The 15,487-nt window shown below is 41.6% G+C and overlaps 1 protein-coding gene across 1 annotated transcript in view; it reads left to right on the top strand.

The window, feature by feature from the left end:
- Nucleotides 1-15,487, top strand: part of SYCP1 (synaptonemal complex protein 1) — a 67,561-nt gene that overhangs the window by 37,716 nt on the left and 14,358 nt on the right. The window contains exons 21-28 of the mRNA XM_077839332.1: nucleotides 903-965; nucleotides 1,671-1,733; nucleotides 2,186-2,290; nucleotides 3,352-3,414; nucleotides 5,490-5,606; nucleotides 12,437-12,547; nucleotides 13,454-13,546; nucleotides 14,588-14,662. Of these exons, the coding sequence (XP_077695458.1) occupies nucleotides 903-965; nucleotides 1,671-1,733; nucleotides 2,186-2,290; nucleotides 3,352-3,414; nucleotides 5,490-5,606; nucleotides 12,437-12,547; nucleotides 13,454-13,546; nucleotides 14,588-14,662 (690 nt within the window). The remainder of the gene's footprint in view (nucleotides 1-902; nucleotides 966-1,670; nucleotides 1,734-2,185; nucleotides 2,291-3,351; nucleotides 3,415-5,489; nucleotides 5,607-12,436; nucleotides 12,548-13,453; nucleotides 13,547-14,587; nucleotides 14,663-15,487) is intronic.

Genomic DNA, 15,487 nt, shown 5'->3' with positions numbered 1-15,487 from the left:
GACTTGCAGGCAAGCATATGCTTTTGACAGGGCCTAACTGTTGCTCATAGCATAACTTTTGCTGACATTGGCTGAGACCTCAGGCCTTGCACTAGGCCCATGCTTCAGGTTCTCTCTTTCTTAACTCACAGGACATTCCTCTGTCTCCTATAGGATAACTTACCCAAAGTCTTTCCCTAGCATTTTCAACCAGGACCTTTCAGAAGATCAAGCCTGCTGGTGCCTTGTCTTCACAGATTGAAGAATGCCAGAATTTCTCTGCATCACTAGCTGTACCGGACTATCCCTTTGATCTTCACCTCAAAACAGGGGTGTCCCCTAGCTGTTTGTCTTACTGTTCATTTCATTCTGAAGTCTCCACGAGCTCTTTGTTAGCATTTTACTAAGTATACCAATAGACTTACATTGTAAGATCTGCAATACACAGTGATCCATCAGGGAAAAATGTCTCCCACTTCCTGTCTGTAGAAGTTTGTCTCAAGGCCCTATACCTTTGAATGACCTGCCTTTAACTACAAGATCTAGAGAATGTAATTTTCATCATGCATAACACCTCCCATGTTTTCCATATGTATGTCTCTGAATGATTATAATGACCAATGTGACCCATGGTTGTCTGTGGGTTAGATGAGATTTTAATACTGGTATGTCTGGTGTGGAGGACTTTTATTTTCTTATGTTTTCTGGTGCATAGAAATATATCTTGGAGCATGCTAAACAGTCTCTTATGAAGTTCTACTGTGAAATTAAATTAGATAAAGACTCCCAGAACAAGGGATATTTGCTTGCTTGTTCTGTAAGTATAAATAAATAGCAGAAGAAAACTAGCTGCATATTTTGGGGCAATTTGTGGTAAAATTTCTAATAATAGTTTAGCCAGATTTTAAAATAATGTATTTCAGACTAGAAACATTGGAAGTGAAATTTCAAGAAAAGAAAAGCAACTGAAGATGCTAGAAAATAAGGTATGAGAGTGTACTATTATACTATGAACTAGAGAGAATTTCAAAAATTCTTTTCCGTTATAAGCATTAGCTGCAGTATTTCATATACAATTTGTGAACAGAAAAGAGGTGATTATGGTTCCATATTACAAATTTTTGCTCTGCTCTAATTACAGCTTTTGATGTAGGACGACCAGACAACAAATGTGAAAAATCGGGACGGGGTGGGGGGTAATAGGAGCCTATATAAGAAAAAGACCCAAAAATCGGGACTTTCCCTATAAAATTGGGACATTTGGTCACCCTGTTTTGTTGGGCTGTCCTACTACAGTTTTACTAGCTAGCAGTAGACTATCAAAACCATTACAGCTTTAGTGCTCTAAATCCTGATTCAGCAAAACACGTAAGCTTGTAATTTACGTCCCATTGAAATCGGTGGGTTTTACGCATGTGATTATAGTTAAGCACATGCTCAAGCATCTATTTAGTACAACTTTTAAGCATGTGTTTAACTAAGTGTTTTTACTGAGTTGGGGCCAAGAATAGTTCCAATGAGCATCAGTGAGGTTAATCACATTATTGAAGTTGAGTATGCTTAAGTGCCTTACTGAATTGGGACCTATGCAAAGACAATTGCAATTGTTCTTAAAATATCAATCAAATAAATTAACAAATTCTAAAAATAATTTTGCAATGATTCATTGTTTGAAATCTCTCTGTTTTTAGTTTAACAATTTAAAGAAACAGATTGAAAATAAAACCAAATACAACGAAGAACTGCAGCAAGAGGTATGTAGAATTTTTTAAAGTTACAGGAACATGGAACACAAGAAATCCAGCTGCATTTGTGTAGAGCAATACTGTTGTTCAGTCTCTGGTAGGATTTTAAATAGGTGTGGAGTCTTTGCAAATGTCTATGAGATTACATAACTGGTTCTCTTTTCTATGATAGTCTTAATTCAGGTCAAATCTAAAGAAAGTTTGGTCTTTAAAATGGTTCTTTTTAATTGTAAAACTTGGTCTACTTTAGTGAAAAGTAACTGTAGAAAGAATATATTTATAATGAATTCTGATTATTTTGTATTTGATACACAGTATCATCAGTATACTTTTAAATAAACACTTGAGTTGTGTTAATTATCTATCAGGAAAAACAGAAAAATAAAAATCTGAGCTCAGATTGTTAAAAGCCATGGGAGTGGATTTTTTGTGAGAAAATCTCATTGAAGGTTTTTTCACAGAGTTTTCCCCTATCTCACCCTACAAGGGGGCAGAGTTGTCTCCTTGTAGAAAAGCCATCCAGAAACTTGGGCCGTCTGCTTGGAGCCTCTGTATCACTGCATCAGGTCTGGCCCTCTGGAGATTCCTTTGCAGTGCAGCCTGGGCCTGTATTAATTTTTTCATGGAAGTTCAACAAGCAGGAGGCAGAGATGTTCTGCATCCTGCTTTTTCCTCCTTTCTTCCACCCATGTTGCTCACATGAACCTTGAACCATGTGGAGAGTTTTCCACAGTGTCCACAAAGGGTAAAAAAAAAAAAGTTTTATTGAGGTACGTGAAAAGAAAAGGAGTACTTGTGGCACCTTAGAGACTAACAAATTTATTTGAGCATAAGCTTTCGTGAGCTACAGCTCACTTCATCGGATGCATTCAGTGGAAAATACAGTGGGGAGATTTATATACACAGAGAACATGAAACAATGGGTGTTACCATACACACTGTAAAGAGAGTGATCACTTAAGGTGAGCTATTACCAGCAGGAGAGCGGGGCGGGGGTGGGGGAGGAAGCTTTTTGTAGTGATAATCAAGGTGGGCCATTTCCAGCAGTTTACAAGAACGTCTGAGGAACAATGGGGGGTGGGGGATAAACATGGGGAAGTAGTGTTTACTTTGTGTAATGACCATCCACTCCCAGTCTCTATTCAAGCCTAAGTTAATTGTATTCAGTTTGCAAATTCATTCCAATTCAGCAGTCTCTCGTTGGAGTCTGTTTTTGAAGGTTTTTTTGTTGAAGTATTGCCACTTTTAGGTCTGTAATCGAGTGACCAGAGAGATTGAAGTGTTCTCCAACTGGTTTTTGGTACTTGAGCTTTCCTTCCACAGGAAGGATTTTTCAATGCACAAGTCTTAGAGGGCCTGATATGGGACATGGATTGTGGAGAAAAAAAAAATTTAAAGGAGAGGGTACCGGGATCAATCTTTAGTCCCAGTTCTGACTGTTGTGTGCTGGTGAGGCAGTACACAGTATGCAGAAAACTGCTGTAAATGGGCAGCTGAAGATACCCCGCCTCAATTTGCCCTGTGTTTTATACTAATTTTAGCTACTGAAAAGCAATACTCCAGTATGTTAATAAAATAATGTAAATGTTTAAATGCATACCTTTAGTCTTCATTTTGGTTTTAACAGAATAAAGTGTTGAAAAAAAATATTGCAGCAGAAAGCAAGCAATCCAGTATTTATGAAGAGAAGGTAGGTGTATACTAAATATTTCTTGTAAAAGTGAAAGACAAGTAGTTGAAGAGCATGAGTCTGTCCTTCAGTCCCATTGAAGTCAATGAGATTACTTCTGTGCTTAAAAATTAAGCAAGTTTAATTGTTTTGCTGGATTGGGGCCAAAATGTTCAGCATCTTGTATCAAGCTATGATATATTGGAGACTGTCGGCTCCCCATTGAAATCAGTAAGGATTGAAGTTTCTCAGAATCTTACAGGAGATGCTCTGCACCTCACTGAATCAAACCTTTAATAAGAAATTTGTGAAATTGTATCCACTGTTTCTAGGACAAGATTTCAAGGGTAGTCAGACTTTCAGTGCTGCAAGCACCCAAGCATGTATTATCTTTTTTGGATTAGTTAATACTTTTAATTAGAAGTTGGCCCAGGTTGCAATATTCAGATGTAGCATTCCAATACTACAATGTCTGTGACCACATAAGAACCTTTATAGCTAGATAAGCACATTTTTAGTTAGATTTTAGTTTGGCTCATTGCAGAGATACAGGTCAGCAACAAAATTCAAATGCAAATAGGAGTTTGGGAGTTCAGAATCTCTCTTTACTTTTAATTCTGTCAGGTTCAGTTTTCCTGGAAAATATAAAGTTATTCGGGGCTTGCTTCTGTATCATTCAGATCAAGGAAGTTGTCCCATTGACTTGACTTGAGCAGGGTTAAACCACAAATGATTTGTTCATAAATGAGCATTTTATGTGCGCATTGTAGCTGGTCAGGTCAGCCAGACCTGCGGAGGAGCTCTATGTAGCTCAAAAGCTTGTCTCTTTCACCAGCAGAAGTTGGTCCAATAAAAGATGTTACCTCACCCACCTTATCTCTCTAATATCTGGGACCAACATGGCTACAACAACAATTTTAAAGATATAGTTACATACTTTGACAGCAATATAACATTATTTAAATTACTAATATCCTTGTGCTTTACTAAAATGAATAAAATAATATAAATGGTTTTTCTCCTTCTGAACTTCTTTTCTCTAGCATCTACTGAAAGTAGCACAAGAAATTTCTCTCTAGCCTAATTATTCAAATGCATATTAACTGGTTATATGTAATTTTTGTGATAAGTTGTTTCTGCCATAATATGAGCTGTTGTTTAAATATTCTAAGTACTTAATTTTGAATAAACTAATTTTACTAGGGTGCACCCTTTTAATTCATGTCATGGTTTCACTGAAGTCAGTTCTCAGTCAAACATGCAAATTGTTGGCCTCTTCCAGGCATTTTGCCAGCAAAATCAGCAGTTTAAAAGAATGTTTGAACAAATACAGTTCCTTTCATAGAGATTACTATTAATAATAATAATAACCTACTAAGACTAATGGGCCAGGAAAATTCCCTGTTCTTCAATCAATGCTATTCTAAATGGAAATTATAAAAAAACCACAGGACTAGATCATTGACTGTGGCTGAAGAGTACGCAGGATGGGGATTGCAAAGGTGGCATGGGAGTCAATGGAGACTCCTTGCAGAGCCCTGCTTTCCATAGCAAATCTTCCCCCCCCCCCAAGAACAGGAAGAGTACAGGAATGGAAGACTATTCTGTGGCTGCACAGCTCTGGGAGGAAGTCATAATGCCAGTGGATGAATTTCCAGGGAATAGCAAGCATGGTCTTATTTTCTTGTGAATTTTAGGACATCATGTACACTTTGGGGGGGCCCGCTCCTCTCAAGTAATCAGAAACTTCCCCCTCTTTAGGTGGTGATGTCTTGGAGACAGTATTAGTTGAAACTCATTACGTTTCACTTTTCCTTTTTCATATGGTTTTTCCATTGGAGGGGGTGATTTAATTGAAATTATTGTTGCTATTTTCCCAGTAATTAGGAAAAAATGTGAAAGGCCATAGCTCAGATCCTTGTTTAAAAAAAAATTGACTTGAAGGTAAACTGTCCCAGTGCAGAAGTTGGTCCAATAAAAGATATTACCTCATCTTGTATCTCCAGTATAGGTTAGGTAATAACCGCTTAAATGAATCAACATATATTAAAATTTAATCCTGAATGTTTAATTGAAATGATTTTATCCTTTAAAAGGTGAATAAATTACAACTAGAGCTCGAAAATGTAAGTAGGCAACATAAAGAAACAGTTGACAGCTACCAAAAAGAAATCGAGGCAAAAAACATAACCGAAGAAAAACTTATTGAAAAGGTAAGAATTACTAAAATGTACTGTTTCTTTGGATTCATTTGAGTAATTTGATATTTACCCAATGTTTAACGTGCTCTCTAAAGTTATTTAGAGCTGATCCTGAACTCCATTCACATGTTATAGTCCTGTGGACACCCGTGGCCATATGGGGAAGCTGTCTATATACAATTTATTACTTCTATGTGAAATCATGAATTGTATGTGTAACTCCAACACTCAATTTGAAGTCAGTCAGTCAAGGGCTAGGAGAAGTTACAGATCAAACAAATTAAGTCATTAATGTGAATGGATCCCATTCAAATGGGACCATTTTTTGGACAATGTGATGGCTGAAGCCTTGGAGAACCAGTTTTCTCTAACTTCTCTGCAAGTGGGTTTGAAAAGTGGAAAATCCCCAAAGAGCAAAACAAAGTACCAAGATGTTAGTGCTAGTTTTTAAAAACACAAAATCTGGGAGGGGAGGGTCAGACAGATGAAGAAGGCGTGGTGCAGAGAGAGGAACAAAGACACATGGTTTTGGAAGAAGAGAGGACTTTTTTGACTTTGGGGGACCAGTCAAGGTCAAAGGAAACCGGCATGAGGAAAGAGAGAGAGACTCCATGATTTGGAGGAGAAACGATGGGCAGCGGGGGGGTGTCCTGGACACCCTAGAGGACTCTAACCAAATCCCAGAAAACACTGAGGAGGAAACTGAAACAGGTGAGGAAATTGAGACAGGGAATAGCATATAGATGTTTTATTTTGCACGATCTGAATTTCTTTTGTGCTAATATAAAAAGTAATTACTTTAGCAATACCTGTTGCAAAGCCTGTGTGTGTTTGCTTCAACTATCATGAGTCCCTGAAGAGAAATTAAACCAGAGTGCCCACAAGGTTGGAGCTCTGAGAAGGTGTGTGAGTCAGATACCGGGGAGCCTAGGGGAGCCAGTGCTAGTTTTCAGGGCCTAGGAAGTTGGACCATGGAGTCTAAGCTTGCAGATGGGTTGTTTGCAGAGTATTAGTAGCCTGAAAGTGTGCCTAGAGATCCAGAGTAAGAGACAGGGAATGCATGGGCTGTGTTCAGATTCAGGAAGCATAAGAGCACATGGATCCAGTGTGGTGATCGAAACGCAGCACCTGGTGAATGTCTAGTAGGGGGAGTTTGACCAGTGCCATGAAAAAGTCAGTGGAACTGCTTGTGTGTGAACTATGAATACTGGTGATTTATAGGCTTTCAGCATTGAGTCCTTAAGTGAAAACGTTCATATTTGGGTCTCTAAAGTGAGGCACCTAAATAAAAGCTAGGATTTAGTGCGTCAGTTTAGGAATCCAGGTTTGAAAATGTAGGCCTTAGTTTGTGAAATTGCCTTTCAACTAATGTGCATTTTAGTACAGGAATTTTTAAAATGAAAAATGTTATTTTTAAAACTAATTGCACAGGAATTTTTTGTTCTAGAAAGTACCAGACTGAAATACAATGAGAGTGAAAAAACTAAGATTTTAAAATATCTGTTTTACAGATTTTTGCAGGGCAGCCAGGCATTTTTTAGTCTTCAGTACTGTAGATTATAATATCACAAAGAAGAAAATACTCCAAATCAAGTGGTTCATGCCATCCATATTACTGTAATTGTTAGAATAACTTCAAAATGTATCTTGTGTATTTCATTAAATGAATAGCTGTGGTTTCATATTTGAGAAAAATACAAAAATGGTCAGACAAGTCCACTGAAAAAAGCATTTCTTTTCATGTGTGTATATATAGTATTTTAACTTTTTAAATATATTTTTAGCTTCGTTTATTTTATTTTTTTAACTTGATGCCACAAAATTTTGCCTGTCTTACAGTTAAAGATAAACTGTGCAACAATGCAGGCACTGCAAGTGAACCATATAAAGAACAAAGTGGCTTTTGAGCTAATGGAAACCCAACTAAGGGTATGTCTACACTACGAAATTAGGTCGAATGTATAGAAGTCGGTTTTTTGGAAATCGGTTTTATATATTCGAGTGTGTGTGTCCCCACAGAAAATACTCTAAGTGCATTAAGTGAATTAACTCGGCGGAGCACTTCCACAGTACCGAGGCTAGAGTCGACTTCCGGAGTGTTGCACTGTGGGTAGCTATCCCACAGTTCCCGCAGTCTCTGCTGCCCATTGGAATTCTGGGATGAGATCCCAATGCCTGATGGGGCTAAAACATTGTCACGGGTGGTTCTGGGTACATATCGTCAGGCCCCCGTTCCCTCCCTCCCTCCGTGAAAGCAAGGGCAGACAATCGTTTCGCGCCTTTTTTCCTGAGTTACCTGTGCAGACGCCATACCACGGCAAGCATGGAGCCCGCTCAGGTAACCGTCACCCTATGTCTCCTGGGTGCTGGCAGACGCGGTACTGCATTGCTACACAGTAGCAGCAACCCATTGCCTTGTGGCAGCAGACAGTGCAATAGGACTGGTAGCCGTCATCGTCATGTCCGAGGTGCTCCTGGCCACGTCGGCCAGGAGCACCTGGGCAGACATGGGCGCAGGGACTAAATTTGGAGTGACTTGATCAAGTCATTCTCTTTAGTCCTGCAGTCAGTCCTATTGAACCATCTTCTGGTGAGCAGGCAGGTGATATGGATTGCTTAGCAGTCGTATTGTACCATCTTCTGCCAGGCAGGCAAGAGATGAGGATGGCTAGCAGTCGTATTGTACCATCTTCTGCCGAGCAGCCCTGAGATGTGGATGGCATGCAGTCCTTCTGCACCGTCTGCTGCCAGCCAAAGATGTAAAAGATAGATGGAGTGGATCAAAACAAGAAATAGACCAGATTTGTTTTGTGCTCATTTGCCCCCCCCCCCCCCCCCCCCGTCTAGGGGACTCATTCCTCTAGGTCACACTCACAGAGAAGGTGCAGCAAGGTAAATCTAGCCATGTATCAATCAGAGGCCAGACTAACCTCCTTGTTCCAATAAGAACAATAACTTAGGTGCACCATTTCTCACTGGAACCCTCCGTGAAGTCCTGCCTGAAATACTCCTTGATGTAAAGCCACCCCCTTTGTTGATTTTAGCTCCCTGAAGTCAACCCTGTAAGCCGTGTCGTCAGTCGCCCCTCCCTCCGTCAGAGCAAAGGCAGACAATCGTTCCGCGCCTTTTTTCTGAGTGGACGCCATACCAAGGCAAGCATGGAGGCCACTCAGCTCACTTTGGCAATTAGGAGCACATTAAACACCACATGCATTATCCAGCAGTATATGCAGCATCAGAACCTGGCAGAGCGATACCGGGCGAGTAGGCGACGTCAGCGCGGTCGCGTGAGTGATCAGGACATGGACACAGATTTCTCTGAAAGCATGGGCCCTGCCAATGCATGCATCATGGTGCTAATGGGGCAGTTTCATGCTGTGGAACGCCAATTCTGGGCTCGGGAAACAAGCACAGACTGGGGGGACCGCAAAGTGTTGCAGGTCTGGGACGATTCCCAGTGGCTGCGAAACTTTCGCATGCGTAAAGGCACTTTCATGGAACTTTGTGACATGCTTTCCCCTGCCCTGAAGCGCATGAATACCAAGATGAGAGCAGCCCTCACAGTTGAGAAGCGAGTGGTGATAGCCCTGTGGAAGCTTGTAATGCCAGACAGCTACCGGTCAGTCGGGAATCAATTTGGAGTGGGCAAATCTACTGTGGGGGCTGCTGTGATGCAAGTAGCCCACGCAATCAAAGATCTGCTGATATCAAGGGTAGTGACCCTGGGAAATGTGCAGGTTTTAGTGGATGGCTTTGCTGCAATGGGATTCCCTAACTGTGGTGGGGCCACAGACAGAACCCATATCCCTATCTTGGCACCGGAGCACCAAGCCGGCGAGTACATAAACCGCAAGGGGTACTTTTCAATAGTGCTGCAAGCTCTGGTGGATCACAAGGGACGTTTCACCAGCATCAACATGGGATGGCCGGGAAAGGTACATGACGCTCGCATCTTCAGGAACTCTGGTCTGTTTCAAAAGCTGCAGGAAGGGACTTTATTCCCAGACCAGAAAATAACTGTTGGGGATGTTGAAATGCCTATATGTATCCTTGGGGACCCAGCCTACCCCTTAATGCCATGGCTCATGAAGCCGTACACAGGCAGCCTGGACAGTAGTCAGAAGCTGTTCAACTACAGGCTGAGCAAGTGCAGAATGGTGGTAGAATGTGCATTTGGACGTTTAAAGGCGCGCTGGCGCAGTTTACTGACTCGGTTAGACCTCAGCGAAACCAATATTCCCACTGTTATTACTGCTTGCTGTGTGCTCCACAATATCTGTGAGAGTAAGGGGGAGACGTTTATCGCGGGGTGGGAGGTTGAGGCAAATCGCCTGGCTGCTGGTTACGCGCAGCCAGACACCAGGGCGGTTAGAAGAGCACAGGAGGGCGCAGTACGCATCAGAGAAGCTTTGAAAACCAGTTTCATGACTGGCCATGCTACGGTGTGAAAGTTCTCTTTGTATCTCCTTGATGAAACCCCCCGCCCCTTGGTTCACTCTACTTCCCTGTAAGCTAACCACCCTCCCCTCCTCCTTTCGATCACCGCTTGCAGAGGCAATAAAGTCATTGTTGCTTCACATTCATGCATTTTTTATTCACTCATAACACAAATAGGGGGATGACTACCAAGGTAGCCCAGGAGGGGTGGTGGAGGAGGGAAGGAAAATGCCACACAGCACTTTAAGCACAGCACTTTAAAAGTTTACAACTTTAAAATTTATTGAATGACAGCCTTCTTTTTTTTTGGGCAATCCTCTGTGGTGGAGTGGCTGGTTGGCCGGTGGCCCCCCCACCGCGTTCTTGGGCGTCTGGGTGTGGAGGCTATGGAACTTGGGGAGGAGGGCGGTTAGTTACACAGGGGCTGTAGTGGCAATCTGTGCTCCAGCTGCCTTTGCTCCAGCTCAACCATACACTGGAGCATACTGGTTTGATCCTCCAGCAGCCTCAGCACTGAATCCTGCCTCCTCTCATCATACTGCCACCACATTTGAGCTTCAGACCTGGCTTCAGCCCGCCACCTCTCCTCCCGGTCATTTTGTGCTTTCCTGCACTCTGACATTATTTGCCTCCACGCATTTGTCTGTGCTCTGTCAGTGTGGGAGGACAGCATGAGCTCAGAGAACATTTCATCACGAGTGCATTTTTTTTTCTTTCTAATCTTCACTAGCCTCTGGGAAGGAGAAGATCCTGTGATCATTGAAACACATGCAGCTGGTGGAGGAAAAAAAAAGGGACAGCGGTATTTAAAAAGACACTTTATAAAACAGTGGCTACACTCTTTCAGGGTAAACCTTGCTGTTAACATTACATACATAGCACATGTGCTTTCGTTACAAGGTCGCATTTTTGCCTCCCCCCACCGCGTGGCTACCCCCTCAACCCTCCCCATGGCTAACAGCGGGGAACATTTCTGTTCAGCCGCAGGCAAACAGCCCAGCAGGAACGGGCTCCTCTGAGTGTCCCCTGAAGAAAAGCACCCTATTTCAACCAGGTGACCATGAATGATATCTCACTCTCCTGAGGATAACACAGAGAGATAAAGAACGGATGTTGTGTGAATGCCAGCAAACGTACACTGCAATGCTTTGTTGTACAATGATTCCCGAGTACATGTTACTGGCCTGGAGTAGTACAGTGTCCTACCATAGTGGATGGAATAAGGCTGCCCTCCCCAGAAACCTTTACCAAAGGCTTTGGGAGTACATCCAGGAGAGCCGCAAATGCCAGGGCAAATTAACCATTAAACATGCTTGCTTTTAAACCATGTATAGTATTTTAAAAGGTACACTCACCGGAGGTCCCTTCTCCACCTGCCGGGTCCAGGAGGCAGCCTTGGGTGGGTTCGGGGGGTACTGGCTCCAGGTCCAGGGTGAGAAACAGTTCCTGGCTGTCGGGAAAACCGGTTTCTCTGCTTGCTTGCTGTGAGCTATCTACAACCTCATCATCATCATCTTCTTCGTCCCCAAAACCTGCTTCCGTGTTGCCTCCATCTCCATTGAAGGAGTCAAATAACACGGCTGGGGTAGTGGTGGCTGAACCCCCTAAAATGGCATGCAGCTCATCATAGAAGCAGCATGTTTGGGGCTCTGACCCGGAGCGGCCGTTCGCCCCTCTGGTTTTCTGGTAGGCTTGCCTCAGCTCCTTAAATTTCACGTGGCACTGCTTCAGGTCCCTGTTATGGCGTCTGTCCTTCATGCCCTGGGAGATTTTGACAAAGGTTTTGGCATTTCGAAAGCTGGAACGGAGTTCTGATAGCACGGATTCCTCTCCCCATACAGCAATCAGATCCCGTACCTCCCGTTCGGTCCATGCTGGAGCGCTTTTGCGATTCTGGGACTCCATCATGGTCACCTCTGCTGATGAGCTCTGCATGGTCACCTGCAGCTTGCCACGCTGGCAAAACAGGAAATGAGATTCAAAAGTTCGCAGTTTTTTTTCCTGTCTACCTGGCCAGTGCATCTGAGTTGAGAGTGCTGTTCAGAGTGGTCACAATGGAGCACTCTGGGATAGCTCTGGGGGCCAATACCGTCGAACTGTGTCCACAGTACCCCAAATTCAACCTGGCAAGGCCGATTTAAGCACTAATCCACTTGTCAGGGGTGGAGTATGGAAATCGATTTTAAGAGCCCTTTAAGTCGAAATAAAGGGCTTCATCGTGTGGATGGGTGCAGGTTTACATCCATTTAACGCTGCTAAATTCGACCTAAAGTCCTAGTGTAGACCAGGGCTAAGTGTTGGACTGTCATAACAAAAACTAAACTACATGTAGTTTTGGGGGTTTCGTGAAAATATTGCATTCAATGTTGCTCACAAATTAGAAGAAAATACTGTGTTGTTAACAGGTAGAAAACATGAGGTTAATAGCTGATGAAGCAGTAATATTGCAGAAAGAAATTGATATTCGATGTCAGCACAAGATAGCTGAAATGGTAGCACTTATGGAAAAACACAAGGTACAATGATTTTGCTAGTTTTATATGTACAATACATGACATTATGTCTGGAATCAGTAAAATTGCACAAACCACAAGTATTAGGAACTAGGAAATGGAGCTTTATTATAAGGACACTGATCTTGGAAAATTAAGCTGGAGATATGCTCAGTTTCTTCACATCTAACAAGAAATACATCAATGACAGGAAGCATTTCTTCACTATCTTAACTCCTAAATATGTAGATAAGCAGAAATTCTAATACTACTTGTAACTGAAGCATTTGGCCATCTCTAATACTGTAGTACTAGTTGTGGCAGAGATGCAGCTCTCCTAGAGCTGCTCTGGGGGTTGCAAATACTGAGGTATTACATTTCTATACATTTTTATGGAAGAAGGGAAATACGGACCTTAATGATCATTTAGAATTCTGAAAGTTCCCATGCCTGTTCTGTGGGAAGGATTTTCTGGCATTTCAGATTCCTTGTGGTCCCATTCTCCCACCCCAGGTTTTCTTTTGGTGTTAATTTTCGGACCCATTCTTGTAAGGCCTCTAACCTTTCAGTGATCTTGCGTAGTTCAGTTTAACGTACTTTAGTGAAGCACTCTGTACCACTCTTTTTAAAGTGGATATGTTCATAAATGTTACTTGCTTCAGTATAACCAGCCTTTCCACACAGGTACATTTGATTCCCCACTGAGGACATAAAATGCTTTTAAATGGCCCCACAGAGTATTATTGTATAGAGAGAAAGTGTGAGTAGCATCTGTAGAAAGAGTTAAGATATGTATCATTGAAACTTCAAACTAGTTTTGTGTCCAACGAAGTTAGTAATCTTTTGTAACTTCTGAATAAAGAATGAATACTAGCTGTTTTTAAGTGATGTTTATTTATCACACTTATCCACATGACTCTTTTTATGCAGCATCAATATGATAAAATGGCTGAAGAAAAAGATACAGAATTAGAACTCTGCAAGATGAAAGAACAAGAACAAATGTCAGTAAAGCAATCCTTGGTAAGAGCTAAACCTTAATAGTGAATAACTACAAGAAAATTAAAAGAAACAGCTGCAGATGACTGACATAACTAGATAACAATTTTTCCTTTTTTACTGTTTGTTTTTTCTCTGTTTTACATGTGTACTTTATATTCTGGAACTGTACAATGAAGGCTAGCCCCCCAATTTCTGTGCACCGTACTTAATTATTATTATTTTTGTATGTGTTACAGTATAAAGTGTTTGAAATGAAATGTAAGTAAGTGTACTTCCCTGTCAACTTTTCTCCTGATGGCCTCTGAATATTTTCACCACTCTATCTGATTAAGGAACTTTTGTATCAAACAGTGTGCCATTTTTTTCCTGGTAATAATATGCCACAAATAACGAGAGAAAAACTGCTTGACTTGAATTGTCCTGTCCAAATATTAATAGATACATTTCTCAATAGTACTTGATCTGTTGAAAAAAATAATAACAACCTCCTAGCCTATGACTGCATTAACTTTTCTGTGCCCCTCCTTTACCTGGCAAAACCTCATTTTGGGGAAGGTCCTGAGAGTAGTCACCAAGTCATTGAGGAGTCTCTGACAGTGTAGCCTCAGATCCTCATCCCCCTCAAACCCAGTGAGGGGTTTCTCATGGAGATTTATTGGGGATTGGTCCTGCTTTGAGCAGGGGGTAGGACTAGATGACCTCCTGAGGTCCCTTCCAACCCTGATATTCTATGATTTCCTTCTTACAGGACTTTTTCACATGTATTTCCATGGGAAGGGGTTGATCCAAGTCTACAAATTAACTCATTCATGCTGAACATACCTGTTGCTCAGATAGGAAACTCCATTATTTCAAAACATCCAACTTAACCATAGGCCTGTAAATGGCTAAGTGTTTGAAGGTACCCACAGTTAACTTTTAGAATTATTTCTGTCATTAAAATAATGTAAAGTTGAACAGTATAGTAGTATATGACAGATACATTTATGTGAGTTTTTAAAAACTATTTTCTTTTACAATGTAACAGAAAATTATTAACTCTTATCTGATTGTAATTTTTAGGAAACTGAGCTATCTCATGTAAAAAGTGAACTGTTATCCCTTAAGGAGCAGGTTAAAATAGAGATTAAAGAGAAGGTATGTCTTGTGGCATTACATTTAAAATTTTTTGGCTTAGCGCTGTGGCTATATCGTTTAGTGCTATGAAGGAAATTTGGGTTGATTCCTCTCTCTCAGGACTTGTGTACATTTAAGAGGCCTTGGGGGTATAGATATTCTGGCAGAGGTATGCCAGCAAAGCCCCCTGTTGGAGACAGGATATGCTAGCAAAAGGAATCCTGCTGGCATAGCAACACCACGTCCCCCAAATAGCATTAACTATGCTGACAAAACCAACGAGGCGTCCAATGGCACCTTAAAGACTAACAAATTTATTTGGGCATAAGCTTTCATGGGTAAAAAATCACTTCTTCAGTTCTTCTTTTACCCACAAAAGCTTATTCCCAAATAAACATGTCAGTCTCTAAGATGCCACCAGACTCCTCGCTGGTTTTGTGGATACAGACTGACATGGCTACCCTTCTGATACTATGCTGACAAAGCACTCTTCTGTTAGTATAGTTGTGTCTACACTGGGGGTTTTGCCAGCATAGCTATGTCAGGTAGAGGGGTTCACTTTTTCACACTCCTAGCCCACATAGCAATGCTGGCAAAACTTTGTAGTGAGGCTCACTCTGCTCTCAAGAGCTTGATGTGCTCTGAAGTCAGCATGCCTAGCTGAATTTAAGTCAAATTCCCATTGACCTATGTGGGTCCAGGATTTCACCTTTGGCCTCTGAAGTAATCCAGTTGCAACTCTACAGAAGTTTTCTACACAAGAGTACAGGCATATAAAAAATGAAATTATGTTTTGGACACAGACATTTTAGCCTTTCCTTATCCAGATACAAACTGTCGGAGGAA

Source organism: Eretmochelys imbricata, chromosome 21 (assembly GCF_965152235.1).
Source record: "Eretmochelys imbricata isolate rEreImb1 chromosome 21, rEreImb1.hap1, whole genome shotgun sequence".
Lineage (NCBI taxonomy): Eukaryota > Metazoa > Chordata > Testudines > Cheloniidae > Eretmochelys > Eretmochelys imbricata.
The sequence above is the reverse complement of the archived record's forward strand: the minus strand, read 5'-3'. Positions and strand labels throughout refer to the sequence as shown.